Source organism: Ranitomeya imitator, chromosome 5 (genome assembly GCF_032444005.1).
Source record: "Ranitomeya imitator isolate aRanImi1 chromosome 5, aRanImi1.pri, whole genome shotgun sequence".
Classification (NCBI taxonomy): domain Eukaryota; kingdom Metazoa; phylum Chordata; class Amphibia; order Anura; family Dendrobatidae; genus Ranitomeya; species Ranitomeya imitator.
The window spans coordinates 435,326,979-435,346,427 of NC_091286.1; the positions used below are offsets into that span (position 1 = coordinate 435,326,979).

Consider the following 19,449-nt stretch of genomic DNA (forward strand, 5'->3'; position numbering starts at 1 on the left):
CCTCAGTAGTACATGCCTGCACAATCCGCGCCTGGATTCACTGCATTCTACCAAATACTCAACGTGTTATAACATTAATCACAGACAGCACCCAGACAGCATTGATGGCATCATTGTGCTGTAAACGATTTTCATCTGTGATGCTGGTAAAAAAAAGATGTCTCTGATTTTTGATACTGTCACAGTCAGCAAAAAAATACAAACATATGAACAGCCACATAGAATAGAATATAATAGCTTTGTATTCTATAAACGAAAACCACCAATTTAACCCATATGTGAAAACTAGATATCTGAATGAGGTCTAAAAAGTGGGTATATCATTATTTTATGGGTATACATCGTCTTATTTAACTCACATTTTATCAAAATTGTATATTTATTGTTGCTAATATATGCATAAAAAAAGTAAAGTACAGTGTTAAAATGCCTTTGCCCTATAACTAAAGCTAACTGCATAGGGATATTTTGCTTAGCTCAGCTCCAAGTGTTAGTATTATTATAGGGGTGTCCCCAGACTGACATAATCATGGAGTAGGCCATCAATAAGAGATCGGGGTATAATGGGTACACCAACCAATCAGCTAAAATCTTCAGTGACTAGATATAAGCGATGTACGGGGGAAAAATTCAGCAGCACCATACATTGCTTAGCGGCCGCTGCCGAGTACTAAACTTTGTCTCTAACTAATTGCAGTATTCGGCGTAATGGACCCCAACTGATCTCAGATGTATGACCTATCCTATTTATTAGGTTCAGTGCATTTCACTAGAAAATAAGTATTTCTTTACACATTTGTTGCTTTTACATTACAGTTACAACTGTTTTTTCACAATCATTTGGTTGAATGCTACAATGGGGGTTAATGTAAGTTAAAATCTTGCAATCCTCTGCAGCGACATTTTGGATGGCATAGTCTATTCTGTTCCTTGGGGGCCACTCTGGATCTTTCTGTATTTTTCTTTGCAACTTTCTGTATTGGCTCTTTGATTTGTAGTGAAACAGTCGTTTTATCCTGAGCCAGAGTTTTCTATTTTCAATAAACCACATCTAGGAAGAATAAAGATAAAAAAAATAGTCGGTTCCAAATGGCAGTATAAGGAGCTCGCACTACGTATTAGGTATGAAGGATTTATACCAAATGGGTAGCTCTTGTGGTGCTCTTTTCTTATCAGCAAATGAAGTCCCAAGTAAATAAATCGCTTATTTGAGAGAATACATTGACATAGCTAACAGACATAAAGTCACGCTCAAGGTATCTTATCACCAAACTATGAGGAGTTGTAAGGCTATGTGCACACGTTCAGTTTTTTTCGCTTTTTTTTCGCAGTAATAATGCCATAAAAACTCATTAAAAATGCATACATTATGCATTCTATCATTTAGAATGCATTTTGCATGTTTTGTGCATATGGATGCGTTTTTTTCAGCGAAAAAAAAAACGCATCGCGGTAAAAAAATGAGCATGTTCATTATTTTTGCGGATTTTCTGTGTTTTTCCCGCAATTCTATGCATTTGGGAAAACACGCACAAAAAAAGTGTCAAAAAACGCGAAAAAAACGCATGCGGATTTCTGGCAGAAACGTCCGGTTTTTGTCAGGAAAATTTCTGCAAGAAATCCTGACGTGTGCACATACCCTAAGGGTCTGTGGGTTTCTGATTTATGCAAAGTAAAACTGTTTTAACTTATACAGCAAGGGGAAATGAATATTAAACACGTCATCAATTTTCTAAGTACATTTATTTCTAAAGGTGCTATTGACATAAAATTCTCACGAGCCATCAGTAACAACCTATCCAATCGACATATGCAAAAAAATCAAACCGTACATGTCCATAAATAAAGATATGTGTTATAATGAGAAATGACACAGGGAAAAGTTGTCAACACGCCTACTGAAATGCATTTTTTACTTCGTACACAAGCCTTTGTTGGAGACAACAGCTTCAAGATGCGTCCTCTATGGAGAAACTAGTGGCATGCATTGCTTAGGTGTGATTTTGGCCCATTCTTCCACCTAAACATGCTTCAAAACCTGAAGGTTCTGTGCGCTTCTTCTATTAACTCAGAGCTTTAGTTTCTTTCATACATTTTTCATTAGATTCAGGTCAAGTGATTGGCTGGGCCATTCTAGCAGCTAAGTTTTCTTTCTCTAAAACCAGTTGACAGTTTCCTTGGCTGTGCGGTGGGGATCATTGTCTTGCTGAAAATTCCACCCTTATTTCAGCTTCATCATACTTTTAGATGGCAGCAGATTATTATCAAGAATGTCTCGGTACATTTGTTCATTCATCCTTCCATTAATTATATGAAGTTTGCCAGAGATGTATGCAGAAAAACAACCACACACCATGATGTTCCCACCTCCAAACTTCATTATTGGTATTTTGTTTTGGGGTGCTATACAATGCCTTTTAGCCTCCAAACATGGTATGTATTATGTCATCCAAAGAGATCAATTTTGGTCTTATCTGACCAGAAAATTCTTTTCAAGTATTTCACAGGCTTGTCTAAATTTTGTTGAGCAAATTTTAAATGCCCTTGAAAATGCTTTTTGTTCAGCAATGGAGCCTGGCATGGTAAGCATGCATTCAGGACGTAGGGGTTGAGCTCATTGCCTATAGTGTTCTCTGAAACTATTGTTCCTGTCATCTCCAGGATTTTCTGTAACTTTTCATAAGTGGTCCTTGGCTTTTGGACAACATTTCTGATAATTATTTTCACTCCTCTGTGTGAATTCTTGCAGGGAGCACCTGTAAGTGGCCATTTCATGTTATAATGATGATCTTTCCACTTCGGGATTATGGACCCAACAGTGCTCACTGAGACCTTCAGAAATATAGAAATGCATCTGTAAACAATGCTTTCTGTATGTTTTTCAAAAATAAGGTTGCAAAGATCTTGAGACAGCTCATTGGTTTTACCGATCTTGACATGAAGCTTGTGTTTTGCCTTGACAATAAGACACCTTTTTAATGAACTTCTGTTAAACCAGCAGATATTATTTTCATGAAATGGCGAGATTGCTATCTAATTACTGATAGATTTGAGCTGGTGTTGTAAGGGGAAGACCGGGCTGTGGGTGCTGACAACAAGGTACCGGGTCCGGAACTGCTAGGGCCGAGCATGTTGTTGCAGGGGGGAAGGAAATTGAGGATGGAGGAGACCCATGACTTGCAGAGAGAGGGCATGGAGAGCCAGAGGAGCATAAAAGGTTTTGTGTGGGAAACAAGGGGTAGTTTTTGCCAGAGGACGGCAAGAGTGTGGTCCTGTGTCGTGCTGCGGGTAGCGTTAGGTCATGCAGCAGCGAAAGGGGACAAGTGCAGGAAGGACTGGGGAGCATCGTCAGGCACACAGGGCAGAGCACGCTGAGCAGCAGATTGTTGTGCGAGGCTCCCGACTGCAGAGCACACCAAGTGGGAGATTGTTGTGTGAGACTCCTGACTGCAGAGCCCGCTGAGTGGGAGGTTGTTGTGAAAGACTCTCGGCCACCAGGCAGCTGAATGGACTAGAGTTTCAGCGGGCAAAACCGGTGACTGCCTTCTGCCATCAGAAGAAGGACCTTTTGTCGCTGGTGGGGAAGCCGGTAGACTCCGCACTGGCTGCAGCTGGCATCCAGACAGCCATCGAACTCTGAGAAAGAAACTGACAACCGAGTCATGATAAGTGAAATTGATAGACTGTTAGTTTGAAGTACTGTTAGCCTGTTTAACCTTCAACCCTTTAACTGCATTTCCCTTGTTTTCTCCCAGGAAGGGGTTTATTCCTGTGTTCATAACGTGAATAATTGTTTAACTCTTGCTCTGCCGACTATGTCACTGCACACCTGTACCTGTGTTACAGTGTCATAACTTTCCATAGCTTTTTGCACCTCTGTTTTTTTCAAGTGTTCAGTATTTTTTTTCTGCGTAGTTTCTCATTGTTATTCATAATTTATGCACATCTGTGGTTCAATTTCCTTTTGCTTGCTTGGATTGGATTGGTTGTTAGTGACATCTGGTGAAAATTTCATGCCAATAGCAATTTAGAAATATATGTGTTAGGTGTCGAGTTCCCGCCGCTGCACAGGGGGAATCTCGAGCCATCTCCGCTGCAGTCTCCCATTCTTCTTTAGCCACAGTGGAGCTGGTCCCAGCGTCTGGCTCAGTCAGATACTGTATGCTTGATTAATGCTGATCTTCCAGGCCCAGCCATTGTAACCAGCACTGTTCAGCGACGAGCAGACGCTCCTGGGACTAAGTCCTGCTTTTCCTCTACTGAGCATGCCCAAGGGATGACCTCTCATTGGAGGTCAGGGATCACATGCTCAGGTCCTGTAGCTGCTCCTATTGGACCACTAGGAAGGTCCAGGAGAGCTTCCTTTATAAAAGGTTTGCATGGCCGCACGGCAATTTGCTAGTATAATTCAGTATTTGTGGATGTATGCCTGTTCTGTTGAAAGCTCCAAATCATTCCCATCCCTAGAATTGTTGAATGATCACGAGGGTTGTAGCTGTCTAGCGCCAGATAGTGCCATCCAGCACCAGGCACAAAATATACTGCGTCTATCCTGCAGTGACCCCCGCAGCGGTACTGTACGCACTCTGTGCGGCTATCTATAGTGTCTCCTGACAATCCGTCCGTGTAGGGTGGGAATTCCCGTTTGATCCCAGCATCTGACTCAGGGCGTCCTCAGGCGCAGGCTCAAAAGCCACCGAGGGTCAGAGCGGGATCAACCACCAGCATAGTGGGGGTGAGTTGCAGGGATCCCACTAGTATCCAATTGCCGCACCTTGTAAATGCTCACAGGGCACAGCATTATCTTTAATCTCTGCGACTCTGTGAAGCAACAGAGTTCACTCCTATACAGTCCGGGTGATGGTACCCATGTCTATTCAGGAGTAGTACCGCCACATAGTGTCACCATTTAGTAGCAGCAGGTTCCACTCCTGCATGGTGGACCCCAAGCTGCGAACGCACCTATACTATCTCTATATTTACTTGGTGCATTCCGCCAGCCCTAACAATATGTATATGTACTTAAAATATTAGTTGCTTGTTAAATATTTATTCCACCCACTGTATCCGGCTATTTCTTGTGCACAGAACTGGTGGCAGAGTGTCTTGGAGATCTACATCTACATCAGTACACAACTGTACCCAGGTCAAGACTAGAGATGAGTGAATATGTTTAGAAAGTGATCGCCAAACATAAATTTGGCACTAATATTGCGCATTTGGATTTCTGATCGGAAACACAACCATTTTTTCTTAAAATCGGAAATAGTCGGTAAAATTCGGTACATGTGCGGGAAAATAAATAGCATTGTAACTAAACTATTTTAAAGAAGATATTAGCTAAATAGATAGGTAGATAGATAATAAGCTGGCAATTCAGCAGCCGTTAACAGTGAAATCACAGCGGGACCCGACAGGATAGAATAGATTGATTACATACAGTATATACATATACAACCCCTGGCAAAAATTATGGAATCACCAGCCTTGGAGGATGTTCATTCACAGTTGTTTAATTTTGTAGAAAAAAGCAGATCACAGACATGGCACAAACTAAAGTCATTTCAAATGGTAACTTTCTGGCTTTAAGAAACACTAAAAGAAATCAAGAACAAAACATGTGGTAGTCAGTAATGGTTACGTTTTTTAACCAAGCATAAGGGAAAAATTATGGAATCACTCAATTCTGAGGAAAAAAATTATGGAATCATGAAAAACAAGCAAACAAAAAAAAACACTCCAAAACATCACTAGTATTTTGCTGCACCACCTCTGGCTTTTATAACAGCTTGCAGTCTCTGAGGCATGGACTTAATGAGTGTCAGACAGTACTCTTTATCAATATGGCTCCAACTTTCTCTGATTGCTGTTGCCAGATCAGCTTTGCAGGTTGGAGCCTTGTCATGGACCATTTTCTTCAATTTCCACCAAAGATTTTCAATTGGATTGAGATCCGGACTATTTGCAGGCCATGACATTGACCTTATGTGTCTTTTTCAAGGAATGTTTTCACAATTTTTGATTTTATCATCCGCAAACATCCTTTCAATTGTATTCAATTCAAAATGTACTGACAGCCATCTCCCCAGTTCTTTTACCTGACATGCAGCCCCACATCATCAATGACTGTGGAAATTTGCATGTTCTCTTCAGGCAGTCATCTTTATAAATCTCATTGGAACTGCACCAAACAAAAGTTCCAGCATCATCACCTTACCGAATGCAGATTTGTGATTCATCACTGAATATGACTTTAATCCAGTCATCCACAGTCCACGATTGCTTTTCCTTAGTCCATGGTAACCTTGTTTTTTTGTTTAGGTGTTAATGATGGCTTTCATTTAGCTTTTCTGTATGTAAATCCCATTTCCTTTAGGCGGTTTCTTACAGTTCGGTCACAGACATTGACTCCAGTTTCCACCCATTCATTCCTCATTTGTTTTGTCGTGCATTTCCTGTTTTGAAGACATATTGCTTGAAGTTTACGGTCTTGGCGCTTTGATGTCTTCCTTTGTCTACCAGTATGTTAGCCTTTAACTACCTTTCCATGTTTTTTGTATTTGGTCCAGATTTTAAACACAGCTAACTGTGAACAACCAACATCTTTTGCAACATTGCGTGATGGTTGATTCCATAATTTTTCCTCAGAATTGAGTGATTCCATAATTTTTAGTTTTGTGCCATGTCTGTGATCTGCTTTTTTATACAAAATTAAACAACTGAATGAACATCCTCCAAGGTCGGTGATTCCATAATTTTTGTCAGGGATTGTATTATAGAAAGATATATAGATGTCAATGACATATGCAATTAGTACATTGTTTATGCAGCTTACTGTACATGTATTTAATTATTAAAAGATTATTTTTCTCAAAAAAAAGGGCCAAAGCTCCAGCGTAATTTTCTTAACTAGCAGAGGGAAATCTGATGGCAGGGGCAGATGTTTATAGACTGAGAAGGGGGTAATACCCGTGGAACTTCCCAAGGCTATTAATATCAGCTCACAACTGTATATTTAGCCTTTGCTGGCTATTAAAATGGGGACCTCCCATAAAAAATGATGTAGGGTCCCCTTATAATTAATAACCTGCAAAGACTAGGCTGACATCTGTGGGCTGATATTAGTAGCCTAGGAAAGGGCCATGTATACTGCCCCCCCCAGGCTAAAAACATCAGCTCTCAGCTGCCCCAGTAAGCTGCACATGCACTGTACTAACTAAATATGTCACTGACATCTGTATACAAATTTATTCTATGTGTATAGAATAAATTTGCATATGTACAGTTAGGGCCAGAAATATTTGGACAGTGACACAAGTTTTGTTATTTTAGCTGTTTACAAAAACATGTTCAGAAATACAATTATATATATAATATGGGCTGAAAGTGCACACTCCCAGCTGCAATATGATAGTTTCCACATCCAAATCGGAGAAAGGGTTTAGGAATCATAGCTCTGTAATGCATAGCATCCTCTTTTTCAAGGGACCAAAAGTAATTGGACAATGGACTCTAAGGGCTGCAATTAACTCTGAAGGCGTCTTCCTCGTTAACCTGTAATCAATGAAGTAGTTAAAAGGTCAGGGGTGGATTCCAGGTGTGTGGTTTTGCATTTGGAAGCTGTTGCTGTGAGCAGACAACATGCGGTCAAAGGAACTCTCAATTGAGGTGAAGCAGAACATCCTGAGGCTGAAAAAAAAAGAAAAAATCCATCAGAGAGATAGCAGACATGCTTGGAGTAGCAAAATCAACAGTTGGGTACATTCTGAGAAAAAAGGAATTGACTGGTGAGCTTGGGAACTCAAAAAGGCCTGGGCGTCCACGGATGACAACAGTGGTGGATGATCGCCGCATACTTAATTTGGTGAAGAAGAACCTGTTCACAACATCAACTGAAGTCCAGAACACTCTCAGTGAAGTAGGTGTATCTGTCTCTAAGTCAACAGTAAAGAGAAGACTCCATGACAGTAAATACAAAGGGTTCACATCTAGATGCAAACCATTCATCAATACCAAAAATAGACAGGCCAGAGTTAAATTTGCAGAAAAACACCTCAAGAAGCCAGCTCAGTTCTGGAAAAGTATTCTATGGACAGATGAGACAAAGATCAACCTGTACCAGAATGATGGGAAGAAAAAAGTTTGGAGAAGAAAGGGAACGGCACATGATCCAAGGCACACCACATCCTCTGTAAAACATGGTGGAGGCAACGTGATGGCATGGGCATGCATGGCTTTCAATGGCACTGGGTCACTTGTGTTTATTGATGACATAAGAGCAGACAAGAGTAGCCGGATGAATTCTGAAGTGTACCGGGATATACTTTCAGCCCAGATTCAGCCAAATGCTGCAAAGTTGATTGGACGGCGCTTCATAGTACAGATGGACAATGACCCCAAGCATACAGCTAAAGCTACCCAGGAGTTCATGAGTGCCAAAAAGTGGAACATTCTGCAATGGCCAAGTCAATCTCCAGATCTAAACCCAATTGAGCATGCATTTCACTTGCTCAAATCCAGACTTAAGACAGAAAGACCCACAAACAAGCAAGACCTGAAGGCTGCGGCTGTAAAGGCCTGGCAAAGCATTAAGAAGGAGGAAACCCAGCGTTTGGTGATGTCCATGGGTTCCAGACTTAAGGCAGTGATTGCCTCCAAAGGATTTGCAACAAAATATTGAAAATAAAAATATTTTGTTTGGGTTATGTTTATTTGTCCAATTACTTTTGACCTCCTAAAATGTGGAGTGTTTGTAAAGAAATGTGTACAATTCCTACATTTTCTATCAGATATTTTTGTTCAACCCTTCAAATTAAACGTTACAATCTGCACTTGAATTCTGTTGTAGAGGTTTCATTTCAAATCCAATGTGGTGGCATGCAGAGCCCAACTCGCGAAAATTGTGTCACTTTCCAAATATTTCTGGCCCTAACTGTATGTGTCTATATCTATGTGTATGTAATGCATCTGTTTTGTTTTGTTCTGTCAGGTCTTGCTGTGATCTATCTATCTATCTATCTATCTATCTATCTATCTTTACATATGTGTTTTGAAGAATATTTCCTTTGAAAACTATGTGTAAATAGCATAGAACATTGCTCTGTGTAAAAGTTTGTGTTAAAATCCCACTACAATCAGATAGCAATCACACTGCATTAGGATGTAAATCGGATCCTAGGTGTTAAATATCACATGAAAAATCCATGACACTTACATTACACTAGTCCAAATTTGCAGGAACAAAATCAGACCGATTTTAAAATTGCTAGAGTATTAGCGTATGTGCACATGTTGAAAATGTGCTTGCAGAAATTTCTGTAAGGTTTCTGCATCTCTTGGCAGCAAAAACACTGTGGCAAAAACATGTTTTTGATGCTTTTTTGGTGCATTTTTGATGCAGTTTTGCGTGTGTTTTTGCATACGTTTTTTGCAAGAATTGTTGTACAGCCTAGGAATGTACCATGGATATTGGCCCCTTACCAAACTAAAAACATCAGCTCTCAGCCGCCCCAGAAAAAGACGCATTTTTAAGATGCGTCAAATCTGGCACTTAGCCTTGCTCTTCCTACTTGTTCTGTAGTGGTGGCAAGTGGGGTAATGTTTGGGGGGTTGCTGTCACCTTTGTATTGTAAGGTGGCATGAAGCTCACATGTTAGTAATGGAGAGGCATCTATAAGACTCCCCCATTACTAACCCCATAGATATATTATAAAAAACACACACAGAATAAAGTCCTTTAATTGAAATAATGACACGGATTCCTTTATTGAATCTAATTAAACCATACTTACTGAATGTTTAATCCACTGAAGCCAATATCTCCTGTAACAAAAATAAAATAATACACCACAATATTTATCACCTGTCCGCCGAGAGGATAATAATCCACAATGTTCCACCATGATCTTGATGAGTTTGAGAGCAGTCACTTATATGACTGCTCTCAAAGACATTCGGCTATTCACTGACTCAGGAGGTAATCGCTTCTGCAGTGTATAGCACTGAACTGCAGTGAGAAAGTTCACTGAAGTTTATCAGCTGATTAGCTCCGGTGATCTTTTTTACGGCTACTCAGCGCTATGCACTTTGGGAGCAGTGACACTCCTGTCAGTGTATCGCCAGCAGTTGGTTAAAGAAGTCACATCTCCTGATGTGACTGTTTATAACATGAGATCGCCATGGGACACTTGGGAGTACGTGGACTAAGGCCTGACAGGCAAGTATATGGTGGTTCATTATTTTTAATTTTTTTTTTATTGGAGATATGAGCATCGGAGATTGGGTGTTAAGGTGAGTGTGTGTATATATATATATATATATATATATATATATATATATATATATATAATTATTTATTTTTTTTAATTTTTTTTTTACATTTTTTGTAGGAGACATGGGCTTTGGGGATTTTGTGTTAGAGGAGTATAATGTGTTTCTTATTTTCATTTTAATATGTGGTTAATTTACATATTTTTTTCTTTTTACTTTGAGCACAGGCGCCAGCTGACGAGAGACTACTTCTCTCATCAGCGGTTCTCACTATCACTATTATCAGTGACAGCAGATGAAGCCTGATGGGAGGGGTAGTCTCTCATCAGATGGCACCAGCTGACCTGCGGTAAGCTTTTACCATGAGTCACCATATCTCTGCAGGGTCACGCAGACATCTGACAGTATGACTTCGCAGGGCTCTGACGGCGATAATCTACTGGCAGTAATGTTACTGCCAATCAGAACCGCTACACCGGTGTTAACCACGCTGTCACATAGCATGGTAAACACTGGCATTTGTGCTCCGTATGGAGTTTGACTACATTTGGCAGTTAAATCGACGATTAAATATTGTAAATTCGGCGATTGTGATCCGAACCAAATATTGAAATATTCTTTTATCTCTAGTCAAGACTCAAAGTGTCTATAATACCTTCAATTAATGTTAGGTGGTGGTAGAGACACTAAAAAAGGAACCTGTGATGAGACAACTGAACCTAGCAAGTTAGCAGTCAGGGGGCTTATAAGATCTACCATTCCACAATGCATGGTCTCTCAGTATATGGCAGTCTGCTATTTGGTCACCATTGATCTAACATATTGAAGGCGTAGAGGCTCTGATTACAGTGATGTGTTACTTACTGAACTGTGTTTTGCTTTTTGTAATACAATCAGTTTTTTTATCAGCAGGAGATTTTAACTATAGGACAACTGTTCTCATGCATCCTAGTCAAACCACACCTCCTGCACTGATTATCAGCTCTCTGTCACCATAAATTGTGCACAGAAAAGTTTGCTGTAGGCAGCATTATACAGAGCTCAACAACCGAGCTTTCCTAGTACTGCAGCAGAGAAAAACTGTGAATCTATCATAACTGCTGCACCCAGTAAACTAACGTCACTGTGAGCAGTGTCTCAGCTCCTACCTAATGGTGCTGTCAGATTACATGGCAAAAAACTGGTGAGAGATTCCCTTTTAAATAGAGAGCAGTTTTAACATGAGCATCTCGATGCATGTTTTCCTTTTGAAATATAGCAAGAAGTGCAATATTTTGCTTAAAATGCTCCTGGAACATTTACCTCTGAAATGTATGACACCATGAAGAGAACAAGTACCATGATCAAGATGTACATTCTCCAGTAATATGGAGTACACACCAGCTGAATAATGAATAAAAAGAGACATGAGTGAGCAATGATTTATACAAACAATAATACTTTAAAAAAAATACATAAGAATCAAACTATTTTGTTTTTAATATTTAGGAAAAGTTAAAAATCAGAAAATTAATATATTATACTGCATATATTTTAACAAATGTTATAATTAACCGTATTGACACAGATTCTAACAAAAAATTAAAATGCATCATATTTGAATTTGTTTTAATTCAGACAGATGGCCTGTGTGGATATGAAATATATATGTGCATGCAATGGTGCATTAAAAGTGAATCTGTTATCAGATTTATGGTTCCCTATCTGTAGGTAGCATAAAATAGTGACAGAAACTCTCATTCCAAAGGGGTGTCACTTAGGAAGATCCTAGCTTCAGTTTTCATAAAAATCACTGTTTTATCAGCTGCAGAGCTGCTAGTTTTCTCATTGAAGTGCATTTTTTTTTTATCCCTGACTGACACATTTCTTTGTACACTGTGCATAGGAAGAAAGATGCCAATCAATTGGTGAGGGTTAGAGATAGCAAGAGATCATGAACATCAAGGACCACACAGCGTAGTTCATAACAAGGATACAGCAGAAAGATGATGTTTTATCAAAACTAGAGCATGAAGTCCAACAACTGGCACACCACGGAAATAAAGATCTCTGCCTCTATTTTTTACTGTAAAAACTTCTCAGTAGGGTTGAGCGAAACGGGTCGGCCATTTTCAGAAGTCGCCGACTTTTGGCAAAGTCGGGTTTCATGAAACCCGACCCGACCCCTGTGTGGGGTCGGCCATGAGGTCGGCGATCTTCTGAATCTGGTATCGGAATCCATATTTAAGTGTAAAATAAAGAATTAAAATAAAAAATATTGCTATACTCACCCTCTGACGCGCCCTGGTACTAACCGGCAGCCTTCCTTCCTTAGAATCAGCACGTGAAGGGCCTTAGATGACGTCGCGGCTTGTGATTGGTCGCGCGACCGCCCATGTGACCGCTCGTGCGACCAATCACAAGCTGTGACGTCACCGAAGGTCCTTCAAGCGCTGATTCTTAGGAAGGAAGGCTGCCGGAAAGAAGCAGGGCGCGTCCGAGGGTGAGTATATACCTAATATTAAAATACGCACCCTCGGATGTGCCCTGCTTCTTTCCGGCAGCCTTCCTTCCTAAGAATCAGCGCTTGAAGGACCTTCGGTGACGTCGCGGCTTGTGATTGGTCGCGCGAGCGGTCACATGGGCGGTTGCGCGACCAATCACAAGCCGCGACGTCATCTAAGGCCCTTCACGCGCTGATTCTAAGGAAGGAAGGCTGCTGGTTAGTACCAGGGCGCGTCAGAGGGTGAGTATAGCAATATTTTTTATTTTAATTCTTTATTTTACACTTAAATATGAATCCCAGGGCCTGAAGGAGAGTTTCCTCTCCTTCAGACCCTGGGAACCATTGGAAACCCAATGCACTGCATTGAGTTTCGTGTTTCGGCCGACCCCGACTTTTTTATAGGATCGGCCGATTTCACTCGACCCGACTTTTGAAAAAGTCGGGTTTCGTGAAACCCGACCCGATCCTATAAAAGTAAAAGTCGCTCAACTCTACTTCTCAGTCAAAAAAAATTATAGACATCAAATTGTCACAAAACTGTCCTTCATAGTCAATGGATCAGTGGTCACCAGGTCTATTTCCCCAATAACTGATCCTGGACTACTCTAGGGTTTCTGTTACAGCTAACAACAATGATGAAGGTATAAACCAAACTTTTTATGCATAATATTTATTTACTATATTTATTTATCTTTTCAAATTTTATTGAAAAATAATGAAGTCAATGACCTTATAAATCAAGATAGTTGCTTAGTTAGTAATCTTTATAAAGCAAAATCGATGCTCAGACATTACTTTGTAGTTGTCTATCTTCATAGTTAATAAGAGCAGTAATATTGAGCTGTAATGTTTGATGAAACAGATACAAGAAATTTAAAGTATTATGTGGAGTCTTATCACACACAGAAAATAAACTCTTGCAAAATAAAATAGGATTTGAGCTTTGATCATATATTTTTATTGAAAATACCTTACCTCCATAGCAGTGTAAAATGTCTCAATATCAGCAAAGATGACAAACAGATAAGCCGCAATTTGGATTATGATCATAATTGACAGCACATCTGAAAAAAAAATTGGGGTTATCAACATGTGTATATAAAAAATTGTGTAAGGTGTGTCTTGCAAGTAATAACTGATAAATATTAACATACAGTCTATATGGGCCTGATGTTGCTATGCAGAGGGGATGGTAAACAGGGATAAATTAAAAGACATAAGCCCCAATTCATCAAGACTTTCATGTTGTTCTTGATGAGTGAGCAGGGTGGAGTGTGAGGCTCCTGATTCATTATGAGTTAGACTCCTCTTAATGAACCAGTGGAGATTTGCATCTCACCACAAATCTTACTCCAATGCCAGCTAGAGTCAGATTTGTTATGCAGTGAACACAGCTGCTCATAATTAATTTGACGAGCAAGGTTTGCTACACCCTGTCGTGCCTCAGCAAAGACCACATTGTCAGATCTAGGAAAAAATTGTGTGAAAAACTACAACATTTTTCTGTAACATCACGTTACATTTATAACTTTTGTGATGCAGTGACCCATGTTACAGTCAGGAGGCGTTCTATGTGCTCCTCAGGATACACATGGAGGCATATTTGTAATGATAACAGTGTCCGGCATGATTATGTGTCTGCGCTGTAAGCCTGTAGTATTGTTGTTCTGGGAACTGTAGTCCCACATGTATTTGTATAGTTTATTAAGGGAGGCTTGCAGGGTTAGCTGGTGAGCTGGGTGGGACTGGCTAACCGCACACACCACCCACCTATGGGGGTGGTTACAGGTACATAATATGATCAGGGTTTGGGTCACATGTTCAGAGTGTGAGTTCCTGTATAGCCTGTGTAATAGAATGTCCTGGAGTGGACTGGATTCCTGGAAGCACCCACTGAGGCTATGGACTGAATGGTCAGTGTGCTGGAATGTCCTGGAGTGGACTGGATTCATGGAAGCACCCACTGAGGCTATGGACTGAATGGTCAGTGTGTTGGAATGTCCTGGAGTGGACTGGATTCCTGGAAGCAGACGGTGAGACCATTGACTAAAGGCCTGTGTGTTGGAAGTGCCTGGGACTGGACGGAGAGGCCATTGTTGTGAATTCCGCTCTTGGGCTCCCTCCGGTGGTTGTAAGTGGCACTTTTGTGAGTTCTGCTCTTGGGCTCCCTCCGGTGGTTTTAAGTGGTATGGCTGCTTTTTGGATTTAGCAGTCAGCAGCTGCTTCCACTGATTGTCTATTCTGCTCGGCTAATTAGCCTGGCTCTTTCCTTCAGCTTGTGCCACTTGTCAATGGTTCCTGGTTGGATTCACATCTCTTTGGATTTCCCTGTTATCCTGACCAGTTCAGCAAAGCTAAGTCCTTGCTTGCTCTTTTCTGTCCACAGGTTGTGGACTTATCCGTTCTGTGCTTTCTATGTTTGTCCAGCTTGTCAGTATGAATTAATTCAGTTAAGCTGGAAGCTCTGGGAAGCAGATTTACCCTCCACACCTTTAGTCAGGTGTGGAGATTTTTGTAAACTCTGTGTGGATATTTTGTAGTGTTTTATACTGACCGCACATTATTCCTTCCTGTCCTATCTATCTAGCTAGACTGGCCTCCTGTGCTCATCCTGGTTTCATTCTGTGTATGTCTTTTCCCTCTCCACTCACAGTCATTACTTGTGGGGGGCTATCTATCCTTTGGGGATTTTCTCTGAGGCAAGATCGTTTTCCTGTTTCTATCTTTAGGGGTAGTTAGATCTTAAGCTGTGACAAGGTGCCTAGGGAGTGTCAGGAGCATCCCACGGCTGCTTCTGGTGTTGTGTTGAGCTTAGGGACTGCGGTCAGTGCGGTTGCCACTTCCTTCGGAGCTCGTCCCATGTTGCTCCTAAACCACAAGATCATAACAGGCCATATCTGCAGAGTCTGGGATGGCTACTGTGTTGGGGAAGCTACAGTTCCTACTATGGGTCTGGACTATCTGAGGTGCCCTGGTCACAAGGATCGTGACCCCAATGAGGCAGCTTTCCCCTGGGAACCAGCACTGACAGGAGTCAATGAGTGGAGCCGGAGCTCCTGAAAGGTAACTCCAGATAAAAATGTTTCTGCCATTGGAACAGACTGTCGGTGGGTAAAGTGTTCCGTTGATGTAAATAATGAACTGTTTATGGTGCGGTTTGTGAAGTTTAATAAACCGGATAGACTGTTTATGTGGAGAAACCATGCCTGAGTGTGTTAATCCCGTGCCAAGCTAATGTCCCCCAACCCACTCAGGTAGCTATATCTTACACTTTTTACAACTTTTTATACCAGAATTCTGTAGAAAAAGTTTTGGTGGAGCATGTCCAAACTTTTTCTTTAGATGGTATTAATCAATTTTAGAGATTCACACCATAAAAATGTAAAGCAGGAGACTGAATGCAACTCACGGGAAGCTCCAGCCAAGAACAGTCAATGAACAGTTTGATCCTCTCAAATACAGCGGGAATTTTCAGTAGTTAGGAGACAGTTACTGATATAAAACAGTGCAACAATACAACAATAGAATTATAATAGCATTCCTGGGATCTACCACATTATTTAGCTCTTTCTGCAATGATGGTCCAAGGCTGCAAGTCCTCCTGACAAAGTCTATCAGGGAGCAATGAGCCTGTTGTGCAACAACCGGCCCCCACCCTATCTGATGTCCTAGCCCAGGCCAACCCCTGTACCATATGCTATGGTGGGAATTGACGGCTCTGCTCACTCATCTCACGCCTCTGTAACTGGAGGCATCCACCTCTGGTTCACGTCTGCTCACTGATCTTCGATGCTTTACCATCAGCGGGCGTCTCCTAGGCCTGGGGCAGAGAGAAATGGGTTCCAGATCTCAACTAGCATCGTCAAGGTTCGATATCTTGACCAGCATAGATCAGGTCCTTAGGTCTTGTCATAGTTGGAGCACAGGATCTTATCTGGAATCATCTGAGTCCTGTCTGCAAGCAGTCAGAGTCCTGCAGGAACACTTTCATTTGACAAGGTTTTGGTGAGTCTGCTTTTTATGATGTGTTTTTTTTCTAGCATGAAAGTGGTAAAGGAATAAAAAAAATGCCAATAAACTAACCATACAATGAACAGAAAAGTTCTTCCTTTCATGGCATACTGTATATGGTTTCCCAGGGGATGATATACTGTATTTTCATTTTTTTAATTTTGTCGCAATTCTTATTTTTGTTTCATTCTTAACTTCATCAAAAAGTGACATGACAGCTTTTTCATTAGTAAAATACCATAAACGCCGGCAAAACGTTTGTAAAGCTGCATTTGAGATGTTTTCTTCCACTTTCTATAAACCTCCATACAGTTTAGGAAGCATACATCTTGGTAAGGTGCTCTTAATATAGAAAAGCATTGAAACCATGGATTAACATAGCATGTGAAAATAAATAAGCTCACGTCTAGCAGGGCTGACTTGTCTTTCTGGGTTAGTCTGAATTGACAGCTGAGTAGTGATATGTTCAGAGAACAAAAGTGCTCTCGCCATTCAATGAGCTTGGTGCATGGAACCTGAAGGTCTTATTTTCAGGTGATGTCGCTCAATGTTTCCACCTAAGAATATAATGGAGAGTTCTACTAACTCTTATTAGGTGTTGAATGCTATATTTTCTTTTAGTTTGGCTCAATAGACGTCTAGCAGTGAGTCAATTTCATAGTTTAAACATCCAAAGAAAAAGAAAAGGTGGCACTCACCAAGCGATGTATTAAAAATCCTTTATTCTTCCATGTATCAGAATAAGGACATGCCTTTCGGGCTGCAGGTAAAACGAGAGGGTGCGGGGAGTGAACCGGACGACGGCTGTTTCACGCGCAATGCAATCAATTGGTCCAGGTTTCACAGTTTAAATTCATTTCCTTGGTTTCTTTTCAGCTTTCTATCTTATTGGCATCAATGTTTTTCCAAGTTTCTTTTAACTTTTTGAAAAATGGAATCTCTAGGCCCGTCGTAACTTGATGAATTTTGACTTCAAAAACACTTTCTAACACAAGCTCATAGACGTGATGGTGCCAGATGAAAAGTAGCAAATATCTGTTGAATTTTTGATGCAAAAGCACACAAGCACTGTTGCTACTATCTGCATTTTGGTACCTCATTTTGAAAATCAATTTTTTTTGCTTTCTGCATGTTTCTTCTGTTTTCCTGTGTGGATTTGTTGATGGATGACTTGTTTATAGGAAAACATTTAACTTTATGTTCAAGTGCCTCGATTGTTGCTTGAAGAATAAAAATACTTATACTTAACTGACACAGATCTAAAGCTGCTACTAATTTCAGAGTAACAAAATCTTTTCTAAATTGTTTTGCTAGAGTCTTAGATTGTGAGCTCTTGATAAAAGTTGACAACTGCTCTTGTGAACTTTCAATATTAGCTGAACTGTAAGATGAATTGTCAGGTAAGTTTGTAATATTATATGCTGCCGAAGACACTGATGCCATAGAGAGATATTTTATTCACTGATTTTCCTTTTCTGTAGCCCTTTGTCTCACGCATTCCTCTTTTTCAGCGCGTTTTCTATCCACTCTAGCTAAGATAGCAGGCCGGCCTAGCTCTCTCTAATGTTGCAAAAAGAGCTCGCCGTCTTCTATTTTCACTAACTGAACATGCCTCAGTGTGTGCAATGTCAAATAGATTATCCAAGTAGCTTGAGAATTCTTCTCTACAATGCTCAAATGCGTCTTGTGTTTTCTTTGCTTTTTTTGCAGTCTCCCTTCAAATTTTATGCAAATTCACGAGCTTTTTTACACAATTAGGTAAAGTTTTTGTTGGTAATCTTGCCTTTTCTCAAAAGTTAATACACTCATTAATAGCGAGACTTGTGCTTTCACTGACAGTTAACTTCACCTTCATTAAAAAATAAAACTGCGAGAACTTGACGGTAGTTTGAACCCTGCTATATGATGACTTATGCCTCCCACTAAAAATATAGTTTTTTTTTTTTTTAGAACTGAGCAATTCCCCAGACATGATCTTTCACAGAAATCAATCTGTCCTCTACCAAAAACAACTGATAACTATGAGGTATGGGTGTAAGAGTGCACGCACCTAAGTATGCAAGTACTAACATGTTTCAATGCAACTCGTCGTACACCAAGCAACATGAAATTTGATTTCCCAGTGTTTTGAAATTTGACAAAAAAAAATATAATGGTATGAGTTAAAAAAATTGAAGTTGAAAAATTAGGGGACCCCATAATATATATATAGCTCATTGCTATCTAATTAACGCTGCTGGTAATTAAAGTAAAGTAAATAATGACAACATTCAATAGGGTTTACGCAGGTGGTGCATTAACTTAAAATGAAATTAATAACAGTGTGGGGACGGAGCCTCGTGTAGTAATGTGGGGGGACGGAGCCTCGTGTGGTAATATGTGGGAACGGAGCCTCGTGTGGTAGTGTGTGGGGACAGAGCCTTGTGTAGTAATGTGTGGGGACGGAGCCTCGTGTGGTAATGTGTGGGGATGGAGCCTCGTGTGGGGAACGGGATTATGTGTGGTAATGGGGTGGGGGGGTGGTATTATGTGTGGTAATGGGGTGGGGGGCGGTATTATGTGTGGTAATGGGGTGAGGGGGGTGGGATTATGTATGATGATGTGGTGGGGTGGGATTATGTGAGGTGATGTGGTGGGCAGGATTATGTGTGGTGATGTGGTGGGGGGATTATGTGTGGTAATGG

At 40.6% G+C, this 19,449-nt stretch overlaps 1 protein-coding gene across 1 annotated transcript in view; it reads right to left on the reverse strand.

The window, feature by feature from the left end:
• Nucleotides 1-344: 344 nt before the first annotated feature.
• The window catches only part of LOC138638115 (probable cation-transporting ATPase 13A5), a 371,860-nt gene continuing 352,755 nt past the window's right edge, over nucleotides 345-19,449 (reverse strand). Inside the window, exons 28-30 of the mRNA XM_069727135.1 lie at nucleotides 13,730-13,818; nucleotides 11,572-11,652; nucleotides 345-1,051 (exon numbers count right to left, since the gene is read on the reverse strand). Of these exons, the coding sequence (XP_069583236.1) occupies nucleotides 806-1,051; nucleotides 11,572-11,652; nucleotides 13,730-13,818 (416 nt within the window). The 3' untranslated portion in view covers nucleotides 345-805. The remainder of the gene's footprint in view (nucleotides 1,052-11,571; nucleotides 11,653-13,729; nucleotides 13,819-19,449) is intronic.